This window comes from Manihot esculenta, chromosome 13 (assembly GCF_001659605.2).
Source record: "Manihot esculenta cultivar AM560-2 chromosome 13, M.esculenta_v8, whole genome shotgun sequence".
In the NCBI taxonomy this organism is placed as follows: domain Eukaryota; kingdom Viridiplantae; phylum Streptophyta; class Magnoliopsida; order Malpighiales; family Euphorbiaceae; genus Manihot; species Manihot esculenta.
In genome coordinates this window covers 16,771,738-16,796,644 of record NC_035173.2, presented here as the reverse complement: position 1 = coordinate 16,796,644, position 24,907 = coordinate 16,771,738, and the positions used below count along the sequence as shown (strand labels likewise).

Sequence of the window (24,907 nt, the reverse complement as noted above, 5' to 3'; positions counted from 1 at the left end):
TGGGTGTCGGATTATTGGTGAAAAATCGGTCAGACACAGACAAGTCATCACTCCGGGATGACAAATCGAGCTTAAAATGCACCCATTGCAGTAGATCTCGGCACACACGGGACAGATGTTTCAAAATCATAGGGTACCCGGAGTGGTGGGAGGAGAATAAGGCCCGTAAGAAAAATAGAAGGGGACAGGGCATGGTAAACATAGCAGTGGCTGCCGCCAGCGGTAACCAAATGGCCACTTGTGGCAGCGGCTAGATCGGGCAAATTGAAGCAAGCTCGGGCGACTGACATAGTTCAAGGGTTACAGCGGCGCTATGTGGAACCGAAAGAGAAGGAGGCACAAATGCCTCAACTGATAGTAAAGGAGGTATTTTAGGGTTGGAAAGGTCGAATGACCTTTCAATCCCTACCACTTTAAATAATTGTGTTGGCCATGTTAATAATATGCATAGTACTAGTGGTTGGAGATTTGATTCATGAGCCACATACACTATGACCAATGATCCTTTAGATATTATTTTTCGAACTCCACCCACCAAATCCAATATTCTAAACACTACCGGTGGCTCATTCCCAGTCATCGGTGGTGGTATCATTTCTATAACCCCACTTTAAATGTCTCCAACTGCCTCTATGTATCCTCCTTATCTTGCAAATTACTCTCTGACAGTCAAATCACCAAGTAGTTAAATTGCAAAGTGCTCATGTATCCTCATTTTTGTGTTTTGCAGGATATTCATATGGACACGGTACTGGGCCGTAGTTCTGAGAAAGATGGACTGTACCATGTGGAGGAGGTCTCGAGCACTGGATCGGCTCACTTAGCTCAAGGGTCTTCAACCCGACAGTTGTGGCTCTGGCACCAGCGCTTTGGCCATCCCTCAAGTGAATATCTTCGTACTTTGTTTCCTGAATTTAAATCCATTGATATCCCTATTTGTTCTTCATGTGTGCTTAATAAAAGTCATAAGAGTACTTATCATATTTTCGCAAATAAATCTGATACTCCATTCTCAATAATACACTCTGATGTATGGGGGTCTGCCCAGGAAACTGTTTCTCATGATTATAGATACTTTGTTACTTTTATTGATGATTGTAATCGTATTACTTGGATCTACTTGTTGAAACATAAATATGAAGTGGCTGAAAAATTTTGCGACTTTTTTCGCATTATTAAAATCCAATTTCACAACACCATTCAAGTCCTCCAGTTTAACAATGGGGGGGAATTTGTCAACAATCATCTTCAAATCTTTTTTCGAGACAATGAGATCATTCACCAAACTACTTGTCCGTATACCCCACAGCAAAATGGGTCGCCAAAAGAAAAAATCGGCACGTCCTTGAAACCACCTGAGCCTTATTATTTGAAGCCCAGGTTCCTTCTAAGTTTTGGTCTGAAACAGTTGTTATTTCTATTTACCTCTTCAATAGACTCCCATCTCGGGTCTTTAATTTCCAATCTCCATTGCATACCTTGTCTTCTCATCACACCATCCCTTCCTATCTAAACCTTTTACCCAAAATTTTTGGCTGCACAGTCTATGTTCACATTTCTAAATCACATCGCACTAAACTTAATCCATGTGCTCTTAAGTGTGTGTTTCTCGGTTATGATGTCCATAAAAAGGGCTATTGGTGTTTTGACCCAATCTCTAAACGACTCTTCACCACTATGGGCTGCACTTTTCTTGAAGACGAGTATTTTTTCTCGTTGCCAATTGGCAGTGAGGGGGAGACTACAGCAAAACCACCACCACTTCCAAGTTGGCTTAGCTATCCTCAGAGAGAGTCAGAAAATCCTCAGGGGGAGTCAGAGACTATCCATCCACTTTCCCTTCCTGAGTCTATGCCAGAACTTGGAGACACTGATCATCTAGTACAGTCCTCAATCTCAATGCCACAACCAGAGCTTGCCATCGTAGAATATCCTAAGGAATACGCCACTAAGGTATATGAATATAAACTCTCTCCTTCCTCTAATAACTTTACCACTGAACCCATCTCCCTTGAGTCTCCTAAAATAGGCCACTATGTACTACCCCCTCGGAGTAACAGAGGAGTTCCACCCAGGAGGTATGATCTAGAATTCAAGGCAGCCAGATCTAAGTATCTTATGGCAAATATTACTAGAGAAGAGAATCTATCACCTCAGTTTATCACACTACAGAAAAATATTTGCTTAGAATGGATACCAAAGGATGCCACAGAGGCCCAGAAGAACAAGAGATGGAATGAAGCAATGGAGATCGAGATGGATGCCTTGGAGAAAAATAAAACTTGGGAGAAATGCTGGCTACCCAAGGGAAAATGACCAGTGGGATGCAAATGGGTGTTTACTGTAAAGTATAAGCCGGATGGAATGGTAGATAGATATAAAGCCCGACTGGTAGCAAAAGGATACACTCAGACCTATGGAGTCAACTACTCCGAAATGTTCTCTCCAGTAGCAAAAATTGATACAATACGGGTCCTATTCTCTATTGCTGCAAACCTAGACTAGTCACTTCACCAATTTGATGTGAAAAATGCTTTCCTGCATGGTGACCTAAAAGAAGAAGTTTACATGGATACTCCACCAGGGTTCACGAGTAAATATAGACGGGGAGAAGTGTGTCGATTAAGGCGAGCCTTGTATGGGTTGAAACAGTCTCCCAGAGCATGGTTTGGGAGATTTACCCAAGCAATGAAGAAATATGGATATTAGCAGAATAACTCCGATCACACCCTGTTCTTGAAAAGATGAGAAAGAAAAATCACGTGTTTGATTATATACGTGGACGATATGATATAACAGGAGACGATGTGGACAAGATCAAACGGCTGAAGGACAACTTATTCTAAGAATTTGAGATGAAAGACTTGGGGGGTTAAAATACTTTTTTGGGATTGAAGTTCTAAGGTCAGACTAGGGAATCCTCATATCACAGAGAAAATACATCCTTGATCTGTTAGTCGAAATAGGAATGATAGACTGTAAGCCGATTGATACTCCAGTAATGGTCAATCATGAGTTGAGCAAAGATTCAGAAGAAGGACCAGCAGATAAGGGGAGGTACCAGAGACTGGTAGGAAAGCTTATTTACTTATCACACACCAGACCAGACGTGGCATATGCTATGAGTTTAGTAAGTCAGTTCATACACGATCCAAAACAAGACTATATGGAGGCAACATTGAGGATCCTTTGATATCTGAAAGGAATAGCTGGGATGGGCATGTTTTTCAACAAGAATAGTCATCTCAGTATCAATGGAGATGCTGATTGGATAGGAGACCGTGCCGACAAACGATCCGCTTCAGGATATTTTACCTTCGTTGGAGATAACTTGGTGACATTGAAAAGTAAGAAGCAAAAGGTGGTGGCACTGTTGAGTGCTGAAGCATAATTTAGGGGAATAGCAAAAGGATTTGCAGAGCTACTATGGATCAAAAAGTTAATGTTTGAGCTTGGATTTCCATCAGGGGACGCAGCTGAATTTCATTGTGACAACAAGGCAATAATCAGCATTTTTGAAAATCCTGTTCAACATAATCGAATAAAACATGTTGAAATAGAACGACATTTCATCAAGAAAAAGTTGGATAATGGTTTGATATCATTACCGTTTGTTTGATTGGAAGATCAGTGGCAGACATCCTAACTAAAGCAGTTACTGGATGAATATTCCATGAAGTTTTGGGCAAGTTGGGCATGTTGGATCCACATGAACCAACTTGAGGGGGAGTGTTGGAAAGAATATTATGCCATAATTGTAATTAATCAGTGATTAACATTACCATAGTTAGCATAATCCTAGCATGATTCTAGGCGATAATTGATAGCATAATCATAGGCATAATTGATCATATCTTGTACTATATAATCCTTATATCCTATTACACAGAGAGCAAGAAAATAAAAAATACTTTTCTTCCTATATTTCTAGAGTATCGATGAATGCCATAGTTCCGGAATGAAGCTAGAGCCTAGATAATCTCCTTCATGCATCGTACCAACAACGATTTCTCTAGATCAATATTGTATAGTCGAGTGTGAAGAATGCAAAATTCTCACCATCACTGACTATTTTGATTTCTTTTTCTTCTATGCCTTCCTCATTAAGATATGATTTGTCCCTTTTATATTATTTCTTCTTTGGTTTATTTTCATTCTCAAATTTGATGTGGCTTTTTTCATCTCATTGCAAGTTCATTTATTGTATTATATTTTGAGTTTTATTGTATTTTTCTTATTGAGTTTTGTTGGATTTTGATTATCAAATTTCGTGATTCATTTTTTTTAGTTGAAAATTTGTTAGTTTATTGATAATCTATTGCTGGATTACAACATCACATTGTTTGGGGTATGGGTTGGGAACGACATCATAAATACCCAAATAATCCAAACTTGATGATGAAGACTTTGTTCAAATTTCTATAGCTGCTTGTTTTTTATCAATTTCTTTTTTTCTTTTAATTGTTGTTACATTATGTGAGTGATAAAGATAAGTATAAAAATATTGAAAGAAGAAGAATAATAAGAAGAGGAATCGAGGAGGATTGGTTGCTTTAGATGAGGAGCTAAGGGTCTCATTTCACATGTGACAGAGTGGAAGAGAGAGGAGTTCAAGTGGGAGTTGTTGAACAAAATTACTGGGGATGAATCTATGTTTAGAAGAAGAAAAAGGAGAAGAGGAATAAGAAGAAAAAGGAGAAGAGGAATAAGAAGATGGATATTTTAGTAGAGAATATGTGGTTGCAGTTAAGGGAAGGAAAGAGAAGAAGAATAAGAAGGATGCCTTAAGGGAAGGAAAGAGAAAAAGAATAAGAAGGATGCCTCTAGTGTGGAGCGATATAGTAGAACAAGAATATGATTTAATTGGAAGCGATGAGAGCAAAATTGGATTTTTAAAGTTTTCTCTTTCTTTTTTATTGATAATGTGATGGAAAATGGAACTCTAATTGATAGAAGGATGGAATTATTCAACGAAATGAATATATAAGGACACTTTAATGAGTTTTTAAAAATATAGGAATTAATTTATAAATAATAGCAAAATTTAGAGATTAAATTGTAAATGCCCTTCTAAAAATGAAGTCATATTTTATTCAAATGACGAAGAAGATGGGTTATAAATCTTTATAATTCGTGCATCTTAAGGACGGCGGAAGAAGACATATTTTTCCAACCCAAAATAGTACTACTCCAATACCTATTTTAATATTTCAAAAGTTGGCTCCGCCATAAAAAATAATAGCCAATGAAAAAAAAATATTTTTCTTACACTTTTATAAGTTGAAATTAGTGACAACTTAAAAATAAAAATAAGAAAAAGTAAAATAAAGAAAGTAAGTTTACTACTTCCTAATATGAAAATCACACATACAATACAATGTCCATCAGTTTAATGGAAGGCACTAATATTGTTTTAAATTATATAGCAGACAACAAAATTTTCAAAATATTGAAAATATGAAACATTTGGACAATTTAATGGAAGGCACTAATATTCTTTTAAATTACATAGCAGACAACAAAATCTCCAAAATACTCAAAATATCAGACACCAAGCTATGAGTTGATTTAGTCATGGTGTGTCTTCAATAACGATGATTGTTGATCCATCCTTGCTTCAATTGATCCTTGTAAATTTGATCAATATGTTCTTGAACCAACCCTTGCATCTTTGCCATTGATATTGTGATGGGCCTTGAAATACTTTATTCGATACTACTTGATCTACCTTATTATCTTATACTATGTATCATGTTTGAGTTTTTTTTTAAATAAATTTTTTTAATTTAAAATTTAAAATGTATTCTACACTGCTGAAAAATATATTTAAGAAAGCGGTGGTGAATTGTTGTTTTATATATTTTAATTGTAGTCACAGTTTGTGATCTACTACATCAGTCTCGGCTGCTAAATATAAAATAAACGGTTTAATTATTTTTTCTTAGCGAATAAAAAAAATTACTAAAATTATGATTTTATTAAATATAAAATAATTTTTTATATGTATTGAAAAAATTAAATTTTCTTTTATAATATTTTTAAACGGCTGCCAAACTATTATTTTAATAGTATTAAACTAAGAATTTTACAACCGCTATAATACACCATTATTTGAACTTAAGATAATTTCTTAGTAATAATTTAATTTTTTTAAAAAAAAATCATAGTACTTTCTTTTCAAATCTGTATTTTCATGTATTATAATTTCAGTGAATTAGTTTTTTTATATTTTAAAGTCTCAATTTTTTTTTGAGTGACAATGTCAAAAGCATTTATGAATTTTTTTTTAAAAAAAAAAGTCAAATCCATTCAACACATGCATGGATGGACGACTAGTTTCGCTACTATGGTTGATAATTTACGCAAAATTGGCGGTCAATGGTGTGGCATTTGAAGGAAACGCAGCGTTAGATATGATTGCGAATTCCAAATTTCAGCAGTGGTTAGGTTTCAGTACTAACTTTCAGCCCCTAATGAAACCATAGAAATTTAAAGCTTCTCTGACGAAACTTTTTGTTCAGTGGTTTTCCTTTATTTGCTTTTTTAGGGTATTGGGTTTACTTTATGGTGAGATAGCACGCCGCTTATAGCATTGACTTGAAAGCTAGGCTTTTTTAGGACAAGTTGCTTCTTTGCCAAAACTAGTAATAACAGTTGTACTTCCTTAGGCAGGAAAGTTGGCTCTTTAGTTTTTTCCTCTTTGGTTTTAAGTTAGTTTTTCTTTGTTTCCTATCACCATACATATGTACTTCAACCATCCACTCAGAATAATTGATCCATTGAATTAACTAATAATCCATATTTTCTTCATCATGGTTGCTCCAACAATTCAAAACAAAGCTCCTCTAATAATAAAAAAATATTTTTTTCTGTCTCATAAATTAAATATTTACGAATTAAATTAAAATTGAAAAAAATTAAAAGTGTCAGCATAATTGACAAATAATAAAGAGGTTTTATTTTGGGCTTTTTCATTTTAGATCAATACCAAAACATTAAATACTTTGAAATAGGTTGAAGTCGTTAAACCTTTAATGGAATTATATACACCAAACTCATAATTATGCAGGAAAATTTTTATTTTTTTTCATAATTAATTAGGCAGTGATAGATGCAAATTTCTTATGATACATACTTTTCTCAGTCAAAAAGTTAAGTCAAAGCTTAGACTAAATCCAAGAATGTTACATGTGTTTAAATAATAATTATTATTATTATTAAAGACTAATTAATAAAAAGTTGATTATGGAATTTAAAGCGCGGTTGTTGAGTTTGGCGCTGAGTTTTTACATTGTCGGTTCTGGAGTCATCATCTTTAATGTCTCATGATGAGTCAATGGGTTGGACCTTTGCAGTTTGAAATGAGACAGTCTGCATCTCTTCTGTTTAGATTTAGATGTAGTAGTAATAACTAATAATAATAATTCGTCTGTTCTTTTATCCGTGGTTTTAGGTTTTTTTTTTTTAATTAATTTTTTATTAATATGTAATGCACGTTATTATATTTTTTATTTTTATATATATTATTTTATAATATTATATAATATTACATATTAATATTATTTTATCAAAAATTTAAAATAATAATAATACATTTTTTTAAATAAATAACATTATTATAATTTTATACTGATTTAATTTTATAACATATATGCACGACTCATTTAATCTTTAATCATTAAACTTTAAATTATCAAAAATTCAAATTACATATATATTAAAATTAAAATATAGAATAAATTTAATAAAAATATAAAGTAAGCACTCACCGATTTAACCTAATAAATCTGAATAAATCTGAGATATCTTATATTTTTTTTCCATAATTTCCAATTCCATTTTAAATAAATAAAAATAAAAATCTAAAGTAACTAATTAAATTTATTTATGAAATTTCAGTCATAATATATTCATTGCATTAAGGGAAGACAATTAAAAAATAATAATATATTAAAAATTAATTATTTCATAAAATCATTAAAACAACTGAAAATTTTCAGAAAATCCAATTAAAAAGTTTCTTAGTGATTTAAAGCCCTATCAATACTGAGATGTTGATTAAAAAGCTGAAAATTTCCAATATTTAAAAATCTCTAATAAAATATTGAGAAAAAAAATCTAATTTTAAAAGTTGAAAATTCTGAGAAATTAAAATTCGATAAGAAAGTGTTCTAATACTGTTATAATATGATTATGATCTCAATTGTGAATAGTTGTATTATATTGACAATAATATATATATATATAGAAGAGATGATAGAATTTTAGTATAATAATAAAGATAAATATTATAAATAACTAATCTTTTTAAATATAAAAAATGTTTTTATCAAAAATAAAATTAATTTAAAGTGCAAATAATTGTTTGAAAATAGAATTGAAATTAATATATATATATATATATATATATATATATATATATATTACGGAAATAATAATAAATAAAATTAGTTTAACCAATTAAAGTTACTAAATCAAATTTATATATTTCAATTCTATAAAATTTAATTAAAATACAAATTAGTTTCGACTAATCAAAATTATTATTTTATTAAATCTAGTTCTTATAGAATTTCAATTCAATAACTACGTAATAATTTAAGTAAACTAAAATTAATTTTAACTAATTAAAATTATTAATTCAATAAATTAAATTCATATATGATTTCAACTCCATAAATTTTTCAACCATGCAAATCAAATAATTTATATTTATATAAAATTTTTGTATGAATGTTAATTTTATTCTATTAGAATATTAATTTTTATTTTCTTAAATAAACTAATTAAAATTATTAATTTAACAAATCAAGTTCATATATAATTTAACTCCATAAATTAGTTTTTCATTATAATAATATAAAAATATCATGGATATTTATGTAAATTTCAGTGTTTCCCCTCTTTTCTATAATAATAATAATAATAACAATAATAATAATACTTCTTGTAAAAGAAAGTTATTAAGTATATTTAAAAAAAAATTATATTACAATTATCAAATAGAGCGTTGTTGTCCCAATATATATTAAAGTAAGTTTGACTTTTCAATTTTTCTGCCCTTACTTAAAATGTTTAAACAATTATAGCTTAGTTTAATTAAGAGTATTTATGTGTAATAAATGTACCAACTAAAATATTTAATCAATAAAGATCTACAAATATGCTCAATTTAGCACAATAGGAGCAATTTAAAGCATACCAACACAATATAAGATAACTCAAAGTATTCAATTCAACCAAGCATATAAGTCTCAATATATCTCAAACAATATTGCAAGCTCAATATAATGCAATAAAGTAAAGAGAGTGTGATTTAGAGAGGTTGGATACAAGATTTTGTAGTGATTCGCCTCTAACTAGCCTACTTTAGCTCTCTCAAAGATCCTCTTTGAGTCTTCACATCCATTATCTTCTCTTTTCAATTGGTAAGAGACAAGTCTTTTACATCCACAAAACTTCACTAGGTACTTGCAATCCTTTACAAGTATCTCTCCAACGTTCTCTAGGTACTTGAGCAACCCACACAAGTAGCAATTAATGTTGCTTTTTCACTCATTTCATTGAATACAAATCAAATTTAAAAGGATGAGTGTAATGACTCAGAAATCGAATAGTTACCGGAACTTGTAACAAGTCTATTGTACATCCTATTACAATCTAATATAATCCCAACCATGATCTTAAAAACATATAAAAATATTTCCACCTCATGAACTAAAATGCGACATGTGCATACATACATTATTGAAAATACAAACTCATACTAGAGCTCTCACTAAATGCTCCAGTATAGTCTTCATTACATGCCTCATTTAGTCCAAACATAGCTTACTTGAAACATTTACACAATAAAATCATAAATAAGAGATTAAAAAAGAAAATTCGGGTAAGACACAATTCTAATCCACAATACATTACATTTCCATAACTATGCTATTACATCCAAACTATAACATAAAACACTGATGACCTCCCTAGTTAAACCCCAAACTTTGTACTCAATGAAAACATTTTAAAACAGCTTTCAAATCTCTTTAGGATTCCAAACTGAAGAGGAAGTAAGAGTTTCAACTTATTTCTTTAAAGAAAACACAACCACAGTAAGAGGAAATTCAAAGAAGAGAAAGGGATGAGCTTCGAAGGGTCCCAAAAGCTAAAACTCGAAACTCAACCCTGATTCTTCAAAATGAAGGTAAAAAATCTATGAGAAAACTGGTGAAAATATGAATTTGTGAAGGAAAAGGGCAGTAGACTCACCTCTACTCGAAATAGAGAAAAACCTTTCTCCCTTTTGAACTGAGACCCTTTTTATAGGTGAGTCTACCAGCCAACGTTCAGCAGCCAAGTCTGAAATGTTCGACAGCCAAACAATACTTTTTTTAACACATCTTAAAATACTTAAAATACATTTTATACAAATTCATTTTATTATTCTAAAGTTTCTAGTTTTGAGATTTCATATTCTAATGAATATTCCTTCGGAAAATTAGAATTCCTACACTAGAATTTAGCCAGGTATTACAATGAGAGAGTAGGTTTGTCAATGGAGCACAATAAATGTATTTTTAAGAGAACTTGGAACAAAAGCAAAATAATAAATATGGTCTCAAAGATTTAGAGTTTCTCAAGACTTTCATTTAGTGCAAAATGAAGTAGAGGTGAACCATTTATAGTCTAAAGATAAATCTGATCGTTTAAGACATTGTTGGACACTGAAAAGTACATCAACAATTGAAAAATAGCCATTGTGATACGGATCCAATAGGGCAAATTTCTAACAATGGTGTGGAGCAAACTTATGTCATTCAAATGGAGCTAAAAGGAGTTCAAAATCATATTCATATGATCCATATATATTTGGGGCATGCTTCAACTCATATGGGACAGATTTGGTGCAACACTTGCAATCATAGGCTTAGGGAGCCTAATCAAACCTATGGGCTAAAACTACACAAAGGGAAGCCTAAAATGAAGATCAAGTAAGGTTTTTGTGAAGATTCAGCTTTGTTGTGATGGGCTTGCTATGTTTTATTATTTGAACACTTATTTTATTTTAGCTTTGTTTGGGCTTGTATTCTGGCCATATTTTATATTTTAAGTTTTAGAGTGTTGGGCCATGTTTTGGGCTTATGTTTTAATACTTATGTGTTATTTTAGTGTGTGATTGGGCTTGGGCCTTATGTGTTTAAGTCAGGCCCAAGAAGAGTGTCTTAGGGTTTTATTTGTTTTTCTCCTTACTATATACGGATAAAAAATAATTGTAAGAGGCAGCTTTTAATCAAAATTTCAGAATTCTTTTCATGCCTTTGGCGTGTATTGCTTTGAGTGAGAGTGAGGATTTGCTTTCATCAATTGCACCAGGAATCTTGGCTAACTTATCAACTATTCGTTGTGGCGTTTGTCAGATTCTCATCTAAATCCTTCGATCATTGGTGTTTCAGCTTCTCTAACTTTGGGGTGCCATAGGAAGTGGGTTTATCAAATCTTTGGATTCCTTATCTACTTGTGCGTGTGGGTTTAAGGCTTGTGCCATAGGATTCTGCGTCAGTTGGTATCAGAGCCAAAGTGAGGTAAATTCTGATTTATCTTAGGATCTAGGGTTTTTGAGTTTTCATTTTCTTCCTTGTTGTTTTCAGTGAAAGCTTGTGTGTCCATGGCTGCACTTTCTTGATTATTAATCATAAAAAAAAATTTGAAATCCAAAAAAAAAAATCGCATTTGCCTTATTTACCTTGATCTGGCCGAAATTGTGATATGCTTCCTTTTTCATCTATATTGCCTTACCTATCTCAATTAATTGCAGTAATTTATGGGAATCAATTTGAATTTTGAATTTTGAATTGGGTCGAATCCAGATTAGGAGATAAAAGAAATTCTGCCTATTTCCTAAAGTGCACATTTAGGGCAATTGCATCTAAATTGATTTGATGTCAAATCCTTCTTTTAACACCAGAATTTTCGTCCATGTTTCTGATCTGAGTGAAATTTATATTTTTCTTTTCTGATTCTATTTGTGGGGTTTTGATACTTTCCTTTTTGGATAGATTAAAGTAGATCCATATTTAATTTGCGTTGAAGTGAATTAAATGCAAATTTTTTTGTCCAGGTACGTTTTTATTTTATTTCTAAGTTTCTTTTTTTTGTTTAAGCTTGCTTTTGCTTCCTTTACATTGCTGGAGTATTGTTTGCTTGTGTCTATACTCTAGATAATATTTTTCAAGTAGCACAAAACCTAGTTCATGTGTTACTTTCCAAATTGTCAGTGTCTTCTTTCTAGTTTTTGCGCGCTTCCTTCTTTCTTTAGGTTTTCTTCTTTGTTTCATTAAACGCACCTTGTGGTTAGTTGGTTGACCTTAGTTTCTGAAGTGCAATTGAAGAATCAGCAAAAGAATGGTAAGAGTGCAAACACTTGAGTACTTTCTTTTTTAACACAATATTTGCTAGTTCTTTTTGTTCTTTGTTGATTTAAAGTAGGATGAGTAAAGACAAGAATGTGGTGGATCGTACTGATGGAAGTGAATCGAATATGGGTAACGATTATAAGCTCTTTAAAAAGTCAGTCAGTGGTGAGTTACAAAGGCTCAATAAGACTCTTGAGAGGTTAACTAAAACTATGGAGAGTTTGAATGTCTCACAAGCTTCCACTTCTACAAGAATACCTCAAAGAACTCTTAATTTGCAATAATGACTGTGATGATTCGGATGTGTTGGTTAATAATGTGTTGCTTGCTGCACATTGTGAGATGCTTGTTGCTAGGCGTGCTCTGAATATGCAGGTTAAGAAAGAAAGCCTAGAACAACAGGAAAACATATTTCACACTAGGTGTTTGGTTAATGGAAAAGTGTGTACTCTCATTATTTGTAATACCCGGCTAGACTCCGGTATCGGAATTCCTACCGTCCGGTGGAATCTCGGATGTCGGAAGCCTCTAGTAGGGTAGAATCATGTTTTCATAAAATGTTTTAAGGTATTTCATGGTTTTAAGTAAAATGGAAATGAGTTTTTGCATGAAAACAACCTTGAAGGAAAACTCATGTTCGGCCGCCGAACCTCAAGTTCGGCCGCCGAACATGCATGCCTTCGGGAGCGCCTTTAGGCCCCCGAAAGCACAAGTGAGGGAAGTCCAGGTTCGGCCGCCGAACCTCAAGTTCGACCGCCGAACATGGCAAGCATGCGGAGGCACGTTCGGCCCCCGAACATGGCCTGGCCAGCCACTATAAAAGGGTCCCTTAGCCGAAAACGGGCGAGCTTTTTCCCCATTTTCGGCCAAGGTGAGCTCTCCGCCGCCCCTCACCGATCTTGAGTTCTTTCCTTCCCATCTTACTCGATTTTCATGAGTTTTTACTTGGTTTTAAAGATTTTCAAGCTTTGAGCAAAGTTTTGGAGCTTTGAGGTTCAAGAACTCAAAACCTCCCACCTCCGAGTTTAGGACGTCTCTCCCTCGATCTACAAGAGGTAAGAGCCGATCTTAAGCTCATTTTATGTTTTAAGCAAGTTTTATGCTAGATCTATGGAGTAGAATGCATGTTTAGCTCATAGTTAGGTTTATGGGTTTTATATGTGTTTTGAGCAATGTGAGTTGCTTGTGTGTTGTAGTTGGGGTTTTTGATGGTTTGATGCCCCTAGGAGCTTGTATGTTTGCTTGTGAATGCTTGGGAATGTTGTAGAATAGGCTTATGCATGATTGGTTAGTTTTGCAGGCACAAATGCATAAGGGAGCCAAGTTTCTACCCTTTGGCAGAAACCAGGTTTGGCAGCCGAAGGAACTTTCGGCCGCCGAACATGGCTGGGGAGGCAGGCCTTTCGGCTGCCGAAGTTGCCCCCGAAAGGAGACTTTCGTCTCTGTCTGGGACTTTCAGCCGCCGAAGGTGCCGCCGAACATGCATGAGTTTCGCCTCTGTCTGGGAGTTTCGGCCGCCGAAGGTGCCGCCGAACCTGCCTGACTTTCGGCTCTAGAGGGACTTTCGGCCGCCGAACCTGCCGCCGAAAGTGCCCTGTTCAGCCATTTCTTGCATGTTTTTCTATGATTATTCCATGATGTTTTAAGGGGTTTTTGGGGAATAGTTTAGAGTTATGTTCACGTATGTTTGGTCCCTCATTTGAGTCCACCTGTGTAGGTTCGGACCCGAGGAACCGAGGACCCCAGCAGTGAGTCTGTTGCCCCAGTGTCTGGTCAGAGCTATCCAGAGGTGAGTGGAATAACTTATTATGTTTTAAAGCAAAGAATGAAATTTAGCATGTTTCACGCATCATGAATGCCATGTGATGAATTAGGTTGCTTGCATTAGAATTCACGAATATGTTGCATTGCATATTTTTATGTTGATGTGGATGAATGTTGGATGATCCATAGCCCTCGATCTATGATATGACAATGTGATATGTACGGTACGGAAAGTAAGACCAGTGGGACCCATTCTACGTTCGCTGGCACTATGTAAGAGAAAGACCAGGACCCATTCTACGTTCTGGCACAGTTGGACACTGTTATGTTATGATATGTAAGGGAAAGACCAGGACCCATTCTACGTTCTGGCACAGTTGGACCATGTAGAGGGCTATTGGTGACAAGTTCATCCTTGATGTGATTAGCTGTGATGTGATGCATTCCATGACCCATATGATTTAAATGTTTTTATTATTCTGCTCACTGGGCTCTAGTAGCTCATCCCTCTCCCATTTTCCCCAGGTTTGCAGGTACAGGGTAGACCAGGAGGTTTACAAGAGTAATGAAGTCTGGTATATGTAATAGATAGTGTGGACATGATAAATGTATCAATGTTATGTAAAAGTACAGTTTCAGTCATGTAATGATATTGAGGAATAGATATTGTGTTTGACATTGTGTATGAGGTATCCCTTTTATTACATGATCAAAAATGTTTTATAATGTTCATAAAAGCCAACTCATCTCATGTTGTATCGCCCTTTGGGGCATTGATGAGATCCCACAGAGGGATCGTGATTATGATTATGACCATGTGCAGTGTATGTTCAGGTTGAGTTGGATGATGGAAGGAAAAGTTTTAAATTTTTATGTATATTGTTGATCATGTATGGGATTAAACAGGTTTCCAGGATGTATGTCAGGCTTGCTACGGGTCTTGGCGGCCTTAAGCCGACCCGGACCCTAGCGCCGGTAGCGGTCCGATTTTCGGGTCGTTACAGAATGGTATCAGAGCCCTAGGTTCATAGGATCGGACCTAGAGTGTCGGGCTCATAGATGTTCTAGAAGGTCAAGCACAATAGGAAGATCATGTCCACTAGGATAGGATGTGGAGTCCTGTCTTGTTTAATGATGTGAAATGCCATGATTATATACATGTGCATTGATGCTATGATATGAATGATGTATATGTGATGAGGGTTCATGTGTGCCCACATGAACCATATGATACTAATGTTTGTATGATGTGTACTGTTTTTCAGAAAACAAGATGAGAGGAACCCGTCGATCGGCAAGATTGACTGGAGTGCCACCTGAGGATGAGGGCACGAGTGCCCGTCCTCCTACATTGCCTAGGGCAATGTCTTGTAGAGCGAACAGAGAGAGAGTGTCAAGGGACCCTAGAAGGTCTTTTGATGCTAGCAGAAGGGGGACAGATAGAGGAGGAAGTTCTTCAGATGTGAGGGAGGTTACAGAAGAGGATCAGAGGAGGGATGGGAACCTGGATGTGAGCATGGAGGAAGAAGGGACAGGGGAGTCTCAGGGAGGCGTTCAGGCCTCGGGGTATGGTTTTCCACCCCATTATCCACCCTTTCCACAGGGTTCAGGGTATCCGATGGGAGGCACATCGGATTACTCCAGCTTTAACCCCTACCCTACCTACATGCCTTATCCACCTTTCTATCCACCTTACACACAGTACCCAGCTTATCCACCCTCACCCTTCTATCCAAACCCGGCAAACCCCACCTCGGGGAATGCTGCACCCCCACCTCCACCACCTACAGAACCAGCAGCCCCAGTTACTCAACCTCCCAGACCTAGCTCAGCCGATGGGAGCAAGGTAAAGATGACAGATTACCTTAAACTGGATGCTCCCAAATACAAGTCAGGGGATGACCCCTTTGAGTATCTGAGAGTAGTAAAGACAATAACTGATGAGCTAGGGGCGAGTGATAGCAGGGCCATTCAGATGGCAGGGTTCACTTTAAAGTGCAAGAAGGCACGGGAATGGTTCAAGTGTTATGTGGACCCGAGACTAGACGGTATGACATGGGAGGAATTTGCGAATGAGTTCGCTGGATGGGCTTTTCCAGACAGTTCCAGAGAATTGGAGATGATTGAGTTTGAACAGCTGAGGCAGACAGAGCACATGAGTGTGGAGGAGTTCACGGATAAATTCTTAGAGCTATTGCCTTTTTCAGGGCAAGCTCTAGATACATATACGAAGAAAGCCAAGAGGTATGTTATGAAGCTGCATTCTAGGTACTCCTCGTTGATTCAGTCAGTTGAGAGGGAAAGTTTCCACACTGTGGTGGATATGGCTCGAAGGATGGAGGCAAGTACTATAGTTGAGGGGTCAGTGAAGCAGTCAGTGACCCAGTCTTCAGGGGTTAAGGCCCCAGGCAGAGGAGGGCCAGGTCTCTCTTCTCAGAGCTCAAGTAAGAAGAGGTGGGATAACACCACCAAGAAGCCGAAGAAGAATAAGTTTTGGAACAAGTTGAAATCCGGTCTGGGATTTGGCGGTGGCTCGAGCTCAGGCTCAGATGGTACAGAATGTCAAAGATGTGGAAGACCGCACAGGGGAGTGTGTCGAGCTGGGACTAATGCATGTTTCAGATGCGGACAGGAGGGACACATAGCTCGGGAGTGTCCTAGAGCGCCTTTTATGGGCCAGCCCCAGCAGACAGCTTCTGGTAGTGTGGCACAGCCAGCAGCTCCAGCCACAACTCAGGGCAGTGGCAGAGGTAGAGGGAGAGGGGCAGCCTCTTCTTCTGGTTCCCGAGGTGAAGGTCCATCAGCTCCAGCCAGGATCTTCACCATGACTCAGCAGGAGGCTAACACATCCAACACCGTGGTGTCAGGTAATCTCGTCATTGGGTGTTCTGATGTGTATGCATTAATGGACCCGGGTGCATCTCATTCATTTATTGCTCCGAGAGCCGTTGAGAGGTTGGGTCTGATAGTCTCTGGGTTAGAGTGTCCCCTATGGGTCAGTGGACCCAAGTGTGACCCGTCAGTGGCAGAGTCAGTCTGCCAGTACAGTCCAGTTTTTGTTGAGGGAAGATGCCTCTCCGCCGACCTTGTGGTTCTAGATTTGACAGACTTTGACGTCATTCTAGGGATGGATTGGCTATCTACCCATGGTGCTACCTTGGACTGCAGGGACAAGGTAGTCAGGTTCAGAGATCAGGATGGGTCAGAGGTTGTCTTCAGAGGAGACAAAAGGGGTACACCTAGAGGTCTGATATCAGCTCTTCAGGCTCGTAGGTTGCTTAGGAAGGGATGTCAGGGGTACTTAGCTCATGTGAGAGTGTTAGACAGTCAGGTCAGGGAGCCAGCCTCGGTGCCAGTTGTCAGAGAGTTTCAGGATGTCTTTCCAGACGAGCTTCCAGGTTTACCACCTGTTAGGGAGATAGAGTTCGAAATAGAGTTGGTGCCTGGAGCTAGACCGATCTCTATCCCTCCCTACAGGATGGCCCCAGCCGAGTTGAAGGAATTGAAAGAGCAGTTGCAAGAGCTGGTAGAGAAGGGCTTCATCCGACAGAGTACCTCACCATGGGGTGCTCCGGTCTTGTTCGTGAGAAAGAAGGATGGGTCCCTCAGACTTTGTATCGACTACAGGCAGTTGAACAAAGTCACTACCAAAAATAGGTACCCTCTGCCAAGGATCGATGATCTATTTGACCAGCTAGCAGGAGCGGGTTGTTTCTCCAAAATAGATCTAAGATCGAGGTACCATCAGCTAAGGATAAGGGATGAAGACGTGCCAAAGACAGCTTTCAGGACCAGATATGGGCATTTTGAGTTCCTTGTAATGCCGTTCGGGTTAACCAACGCCCCTGCAGCATTCATGGATCTCATGAACAGAGTATTTAGCCAATACCTAGATCACTTCGTTATTGTCTTCATAGACGATATCTTAGTGTATTCTAGGGACGCAGAGGAGCATGCCCATCATCTGAGGTTGGTTTTGCAGACCTTGAGGGAACATGGCTTGTATGCCAAGTTCTCTAAATGTGAGTTCTGGCTGAGGAGCATTTCGTTCTTGGGGCATGTAGTGTCAGAGAATGGAATAGAGGTAGACCCCAAGAAGACAGAAACTGTGGCTAACTGGCCTAGACCCACTTCAGTGACGGAGATCAGGAGTTTCTTGGGTTTGGCAGGTTACTACAGGAGGTTCGTTCAGAACTTCTCAAAGATTGCAACTCCTCTGACCAGACTAACCAGGAAGAATCAGAAGTTTCTGTGGACCGACCAGTGCGAAGAGAGTTTTGAAGAGCTTAAGAAGAGGTTGACTTCAGCACCAGTTTTAGCTCTGCCATCTAGTGATGAAGACTTTACAGTCTTTTGTGATGCGTCCCGTGTGGGACTGGGTTGTGTACTAATGCAGAATGAGAGGGTGATCGCTTATGCTTCTAGGCAGCTGAAGAAGCATGAGTTGAATTACCCCACACATGACCTTGAGATGGCAGCAGTAATCTTTGCACTCAAGATGTGGAGGCACTACCTCTATGGGGTTAAATGTGAGATCTTCACAGATCATAAAAGCCTGCAGTACATCCTGAGTCAAAGAGATTTGAATTTGAGACAGAGGAGATGGGTGGAGCTGCTAAGTGACTATGATTGCAAGATTCAGTACCATCCGGGTAAGGCGAATGTTGTGGCAGATGCCTTAAGCCGGAAATCACTCGGCAGTTTATCCCACATATCGGCAGAAAGGAGGCCAGTGGTGAAGGAGTTCTACAAGCTTATTGAGGAAGGTCTACAGATGGAGTTGTCTGGTACAGGTGCCTTGGTGGCCCAGATGCGAGTGGCACCCGTGTTTCTGGAGCAGGCGGCTCAGAAACAGCATGAGGACCCGGAGTTAGTGAAGATTGCCAAGACTGTTCAGTCAGGCAATGACAGTGAGTTCAGATTCGACAGTAAGGGGATCCTCCGCTATGGGAGCAGACTATGTGTACCAGATGACATAGGGCTAAAAGGAGACATTATGAGAGAGGCTCATAATGCAAGATACAGCATTCACCCCGGAGCCACCAAGATGTATCAAGATCTAAAGAAGGTTTATTGGTGGCCAGCTATGAAGAAAGAAGTGGCACAGTTTGTGTCAGCCTGCGAAGTGTGTCAGAGGGTGAAGCTGGAACATCAGAAGCCGGCTGGAATGCTTAACCCGCTACCTATTCCAGAATGGAAATGGGAAAATATAGCTATGGACTTCGTAGTGGGGTTACCGGCGACGTCCAACAGATTGGACTCCATATGGGTGATTGTAGATAGACTTACCAAATCTGCTCACTTCATTCCTGTCAGGAGTGGCTATTCTGTGGACAAGTTGGCGCAGGTGTATGTCGATGAGATCGTCAGGCTGCATGGGATTCCTGTTTCGATAGTGTCGGATAGAGGGCCCCAGTTCACCTCCAGGTTTTGGCGGAGTCTGCAGAATGCCATGGGTACTAGGTTGGATTTCAGCACTGCCTTCCACCTCCAGACGGACGGACAATCAGAAAGGACCATCCAGACCATAGAGGATATGCTCAGGATGTGTGTGCTGGACTTTGGCGGTTCTTGGAGGCAGCATCTACCTTTGGTGGAGTTTTCCTACAATAACAGCCATCATGCTAGCATCGGGATGGCTCCATATGAAGCTTTATATGGGAGGAAGTGCAGATCACCTGTTTGCTGGGAGGAAGTTGGAGAAAAGGCCTTGGCAGGGCCTGAACTAGTAGAGATCACCAGCAGGGTGGTACCCATAATCAGAGAGAGAATCAAGACTGCTGCAAGCAGACAGAAGAGTTATGCAGACATCCGCAGAAGGCAGTTAGAGTTTCAGGAGGGGGATCTGGTATTGCTCAAGGTGTCTCCAATGAAGGGAGTGGTTCGCTTCGGGAGGAAAGGTAAACTAGCCCCACGATACATCGGACCCTTCGAAATCTTGCAAAAGATTGGGAATGTGTCGTACAAGCTGGATTTACCTGCTTCAATGGAAAGAATCCATTCGGTTTTCCATGTTTCAATGTTGAGGAAGTTTGTGTCAGATCCGAGCAAGGTTCTTAGTGAGCCTGATGTGGAGGTCCAAGAGGATCTCACCTATGTTGAACAACCAGTACGGATCATAGACACCCAGATCAAAAAGTTAAGGAACAAGGAAATCCCGATGGTGAAAGTCCTGTGGAACCACCACAATTTGGAGGAATGCACTTGGGAGACACGGGAGTCTATGCTCTAGCAGTACCCTCATCTCTTTTAAGGTTAGATCTCTATGTGTTATGTATGTATGTTATGTTTCATGCCATGCTATGTGTTAGTTGAGGAACATTCGGGGACGAATGTTCTTAAGGAGGGGAGAATGTAATACCCGGCTAGACTCCGGTATCGGAATTCCTACCGTCCGGTGGAATCTCGGATGTCGGAAGCCTCTAGTAGGGTAGAATCATGTTTTCATAAAATGTTTTAAGGTATTTCATGGTTTTAAGTAAAATGGAAATGAGTTTTTGCATGAAAACAACCTTGAAGGAAAACTCAGGTTCGGCCGCCGAACCTCAAGTTCGGCCGCCGAACATGCATGCCTTCGGGAGCGCCTTTAGGCCCCCGAAAGCACAAGTGAGGGAAGTCCAGGTTCGGCCGCCGAACCTCAAGTTCGGCCGCCGAACATGGCATGCATGCGGAGGCACGTTTGGCCCCCGAACGTGGCCTGGCCAGCCACTATAAAAGGGTCCTTTAGCCGAAAACGGGCGAGCTTTTTCCCCATTTCCGGCCAAGGTGAGCTCTCCGCCGCCCCTCACCGATCTTGAGTTCTTTCCTTCCCATCTTACTCGATTTTCATGAGTTTTTACTTGGTTTTGAAGATTTTCAAGCTTTGAGCAAAGTTTTGGAGCTTTGAGGTTCAAGAACTCAAAACCTCCCACCTCCGAGTTTAGGACGTCTCTCCCTCGATCTACAAGAGGTAAGAGCCGATCTTAAGCTCATTTTATGTTTTAAGCAAGTTTTATGCTAGATCTATGGAGTAGAATGCATGTTTAGCTCATAGTTAGGTTTATGGGTTTTATATGTGTTTTGAGCAATGTGAGTTGCTTGTGTGTTGTAGTTGGGGTTTTTGATGGTTTGATGCCCCTAGGAGCTTGTATGTTTGCTTGTGAATGCTTGGGAATGTTGTAGAATAGGCTTATGCATGATTGGTTAGTTTTGGAGGCACAAATGCATAAGGGAGCCAAGTTTCTGCCCTTTGGCAGAAACCAGGTTCGGCAGCCGAAAGAACTTTCGGCCGCCGAACATGGCTGGGGAGGCAGGCCTTTCGGCTGCCGAAGTTGCCCCCGAAAGGAGACTTTCGTCTCTGTCTGGGACTTTCGGCCGCCGAAGGTGCCGCCGAACCTGCCTGACTTTCGGCTCTGGAGGGACTTTCGGCCGCCGAACCTGCCGCCGAAAGTGCCCTGTTCAGCCATTTCTTGCATGTTTTTCTATGATTATTCCATGATGTTTTAAGGGGTTTTTGGGGAATAGTTTAGAGTTATGTTCACGTATGTTTGGTCCCTCATTTGAGTCCACCTGTGTAGGTTCGGACCCGAGGAACCGAGGACCCCAGCAGTGAGTCTATTGCCCCAGTGTCTGGTCAGAGCTATCCAGAGGTGAGTGGAATAACTTATTATGTTTTAAAGCAAAGAATGAAATTTAGCATGTTTCACGCATCATGAATGCCATGTGATGAATTAGGTTGCTTGCATTAGAATTCACGAATATGTTGCATTGCATATTTTTATGTTGATGTGGATGAATGTTGGATGATCCATAGCCCTCGATCTATGATATGACGATGTGATATGTACGGTACGGAAAGTAAGACCAGTGGGACCCATTCTACGTTCGCTGGCACTATGTAAGAGAAAGACCAGGACCCATTCTACGTTCTGGCACAGTTGGACACTGTTATGTTATGATATGTAAGGGAAAGACCAGGACCCATTCTACGTTCTGGCACAGTTGGACCATGTAGAGGGCTATTGGTGACAAGTTCATCCTTGATGTGATTAGATGTGATGTGATGCATTCCATGACCCATATGATTTAAATGTTTTTATTATTCTGCTCACTGGGCTCTAGTAGCTCATCCCTCTCCCATTTTCCCCAGGTTTGCAGGTACAGGGTAGACCAGGAGGTTTACAAGAGTAATGAAGTCTGGTATATGTAATAGATAGTGTGGACATGATAAATGTATCAATGTTATGTAAAAGTACAGTTTCAGTCATGTAATGATATTGAGGAATAGATATTGTGTTTGACATTGTGTATGAGGTATCCCTTTTATTACATGATCAAAAATGTTTTATAATGTTCATAAAAGCCAACTCATCTCATGTTGTATCGCCCTTTGGGGCATTGATGAGATCCCACAGAGGGATCGTGATTATGATTATGACCATGTGCAGTGTATGTTCAGGTTGAGTTGGATGATGGAAGGAAAAGTTTTAAATTTTTATGTATATTGTTGATCATGTATGGGATTAAACAGGTTTCCAGGATGTATGTCAGGCTTGCTACGGGTCTTGGCGGCCTTAAGCCGACCCGGACCCTAGCGCCGGTAGCGGTCTGATTTTCGGGTCGTTACATTATTGATGGAGGTAGTTGCACAAATGTGGCTAGTGTGTATATGGTGGAGAAATTGGGCTTGGCTTCTATTGAACACCCTAAGCCATATAGATTGCAATGGTTGAATGATTGTGGAGATGTTAGGGTTACACGCCAGGCGGTTATACCATTTTCTATTGGTAGGTACAAGGATGAGATCTTATGTGATGTGGTACCTATGCAGGCAAGCCATATGTTGTTGGATAGACCGTGGCAACATGATAGAAAGGTGCAACATGATGGGTTCAATAACAAGTACTCCTTCACTCATGAAGGACAGAAGGTTATACTCGCTCCTTTATCACCTCAAGAGGTATATGTTGATCAAATAAAGATGCTGGAGAGGGAGAGGGAGGCTTTGGCCTTGGCCACAAAGGGGAGTGAGAGCTTGAATTCTGCAGAAAAGATGAGAGAAAAGAGTGAGTTTGAGGGTAAAGAGGCTGGAAAAGAATCAAGGCTAGTTCAAGGAGGGAAGGTGGAGAAAGAAAATGAGAAAGAAGAGGCTAAAGTTCCAATCTCAACTTCCATAGAGATTGAAATTGAAGAGGAAGTTGTAATGCATGAATCTAATGTAGTTGTTGTTGAGAATTCCATCAATGAACTTATAGAAGAGGTTGTGAATGATGAGGGACATGGGGAGCACATGATTGATGAGGTGGAGGAGGCGAATGAGTCTGTTTTGGAAGTTGTAGAGGAGAATGGGTCACATCCACAGGATCTTTCTATGACTAATATTTTTATGCCTAGTTCATTTGTTCTTGATGTGCAGGTTATTGATGAAAACATCCATGACGAAAGTTTTATCATATTTCCACATATTCAAAAGGAGGTCTTTAAAGATACATGGGTTCCTAAAGCTTCCTTTTTTGACATAAATATTAGCAAGATTCGAGGACGAATCTTTTCTAAAGAAAGAGATAATGATACGGATCCAATAGGGTAAATTTCTAACAATGGTGTGGAGCAAACTTATGTCATTTAAATGGAGCTAAAAGGAGTTCAAAATTATATTCATATGATCCATATATATTTGGGGAGTGCTTCAACTCATATGGGACAGATTTAGTGCAACACTTGCAATCATAGGCTTAGGGAGCCTAATCAAACCTATGAGCTAAAACTACACAAAGGGAAGCCTAAAGTGAAGATCAAGTAAGGTTTTTGTGAAGATTCAGCTTTGTTATGATGGGCTTGCTATGTTTTATTATTTGAACACTTATTTTATTTTAGCTTTGTTTGGGCTTGTATTCTGGCCATATTTTATCTTTTAAATTTTAGAGTGTTGAGCCATGTTTTGGACTTATGTTTTAATACTTATGTGTTATTTTAGTGTGTGATTGGGCTTGGGCTTTATGTGTTTAAGTCAGGCCCAAGAAGAGTGTCTTAGGGTTTTATTTGTTTTTCTCCTTACTATATAAGGATAAGAAATAATTGTAAGAGGCAGCTTTTAATCAAAATTTCAGAATGCTTTTTATGCCTTTGGCGTGTATTGCTTTGAGTGAGAGTGAGGATTTGCTTTCATCAATTGCACCATGAATCTTGGCTAACTTATCAACTATTCGTTGTGGCGTTTGTCAGATTCTCATCTAAATCCTTCGATCATTGGTGTTTCAGATTCTCTAAGTTTGGGGTGCCATAGGAGGTGGGTTTTTCAAATCTTTGGATTCCTTATCTACTTGTGCGTGTAGGTTTGAGGCTTGTACCATAGGTTTGAGGCTTGTGCCATAATACTTTCAAACAAAATGGATTCGAAAAAGTAGTCTCACCATCGAAAAAATTTAAAGAAACAAGAAAAGGGTTATATATCATCACCATTAAGAAAAATATTTATATATATATATATATATCTCATAAATTAATTATAATATTATATTCTTATTAGTTAAATTTTTTTAAAAAATTGTAGTGAAAATATGATTATTTTCCCTATTTTAATTTATATTTTTATGAATTTCATCGTTATAAATAGATTTATATATGTACAAATAATAAATTAAAAGTTAATTGAATTAATTATATAATTAAAATTTTTATATATAATATTATAATATTATAATTTTAATATTTTATTGTAAAATTAAATTATAAAATACATATTATGATTTTATAATAAA

The 24,907-nt window shown here is 38.2% G+C and overlaps 1 protein-coding gene across 1 annotated transcript in view; it reads left to right on the top strand.

The window, feature by feature from the left end:
- The first annotated feature begins 342 nt into the window (after positions 1-342).
- LOC110630118 overlaps positions 343-24,907 on the top strand; it is a 30,555-nt gene continuing 5,990 nt past the window's right edge. Inside the window, exons 1-3 of the mRNA XM_021777441.2 lie at positions 343-366; positions 731-1,380; positions 1,731-1,953. Coding sequence (XP_021633133.2) covers positions 343-366; positions 731-1,380; positions 1,731-1,953 — 897 coding nt within the window. The remainder of the gene's footprint in view (positions 367-730; positions 1,381-1,730; positions 1,954-24,907) is intronic.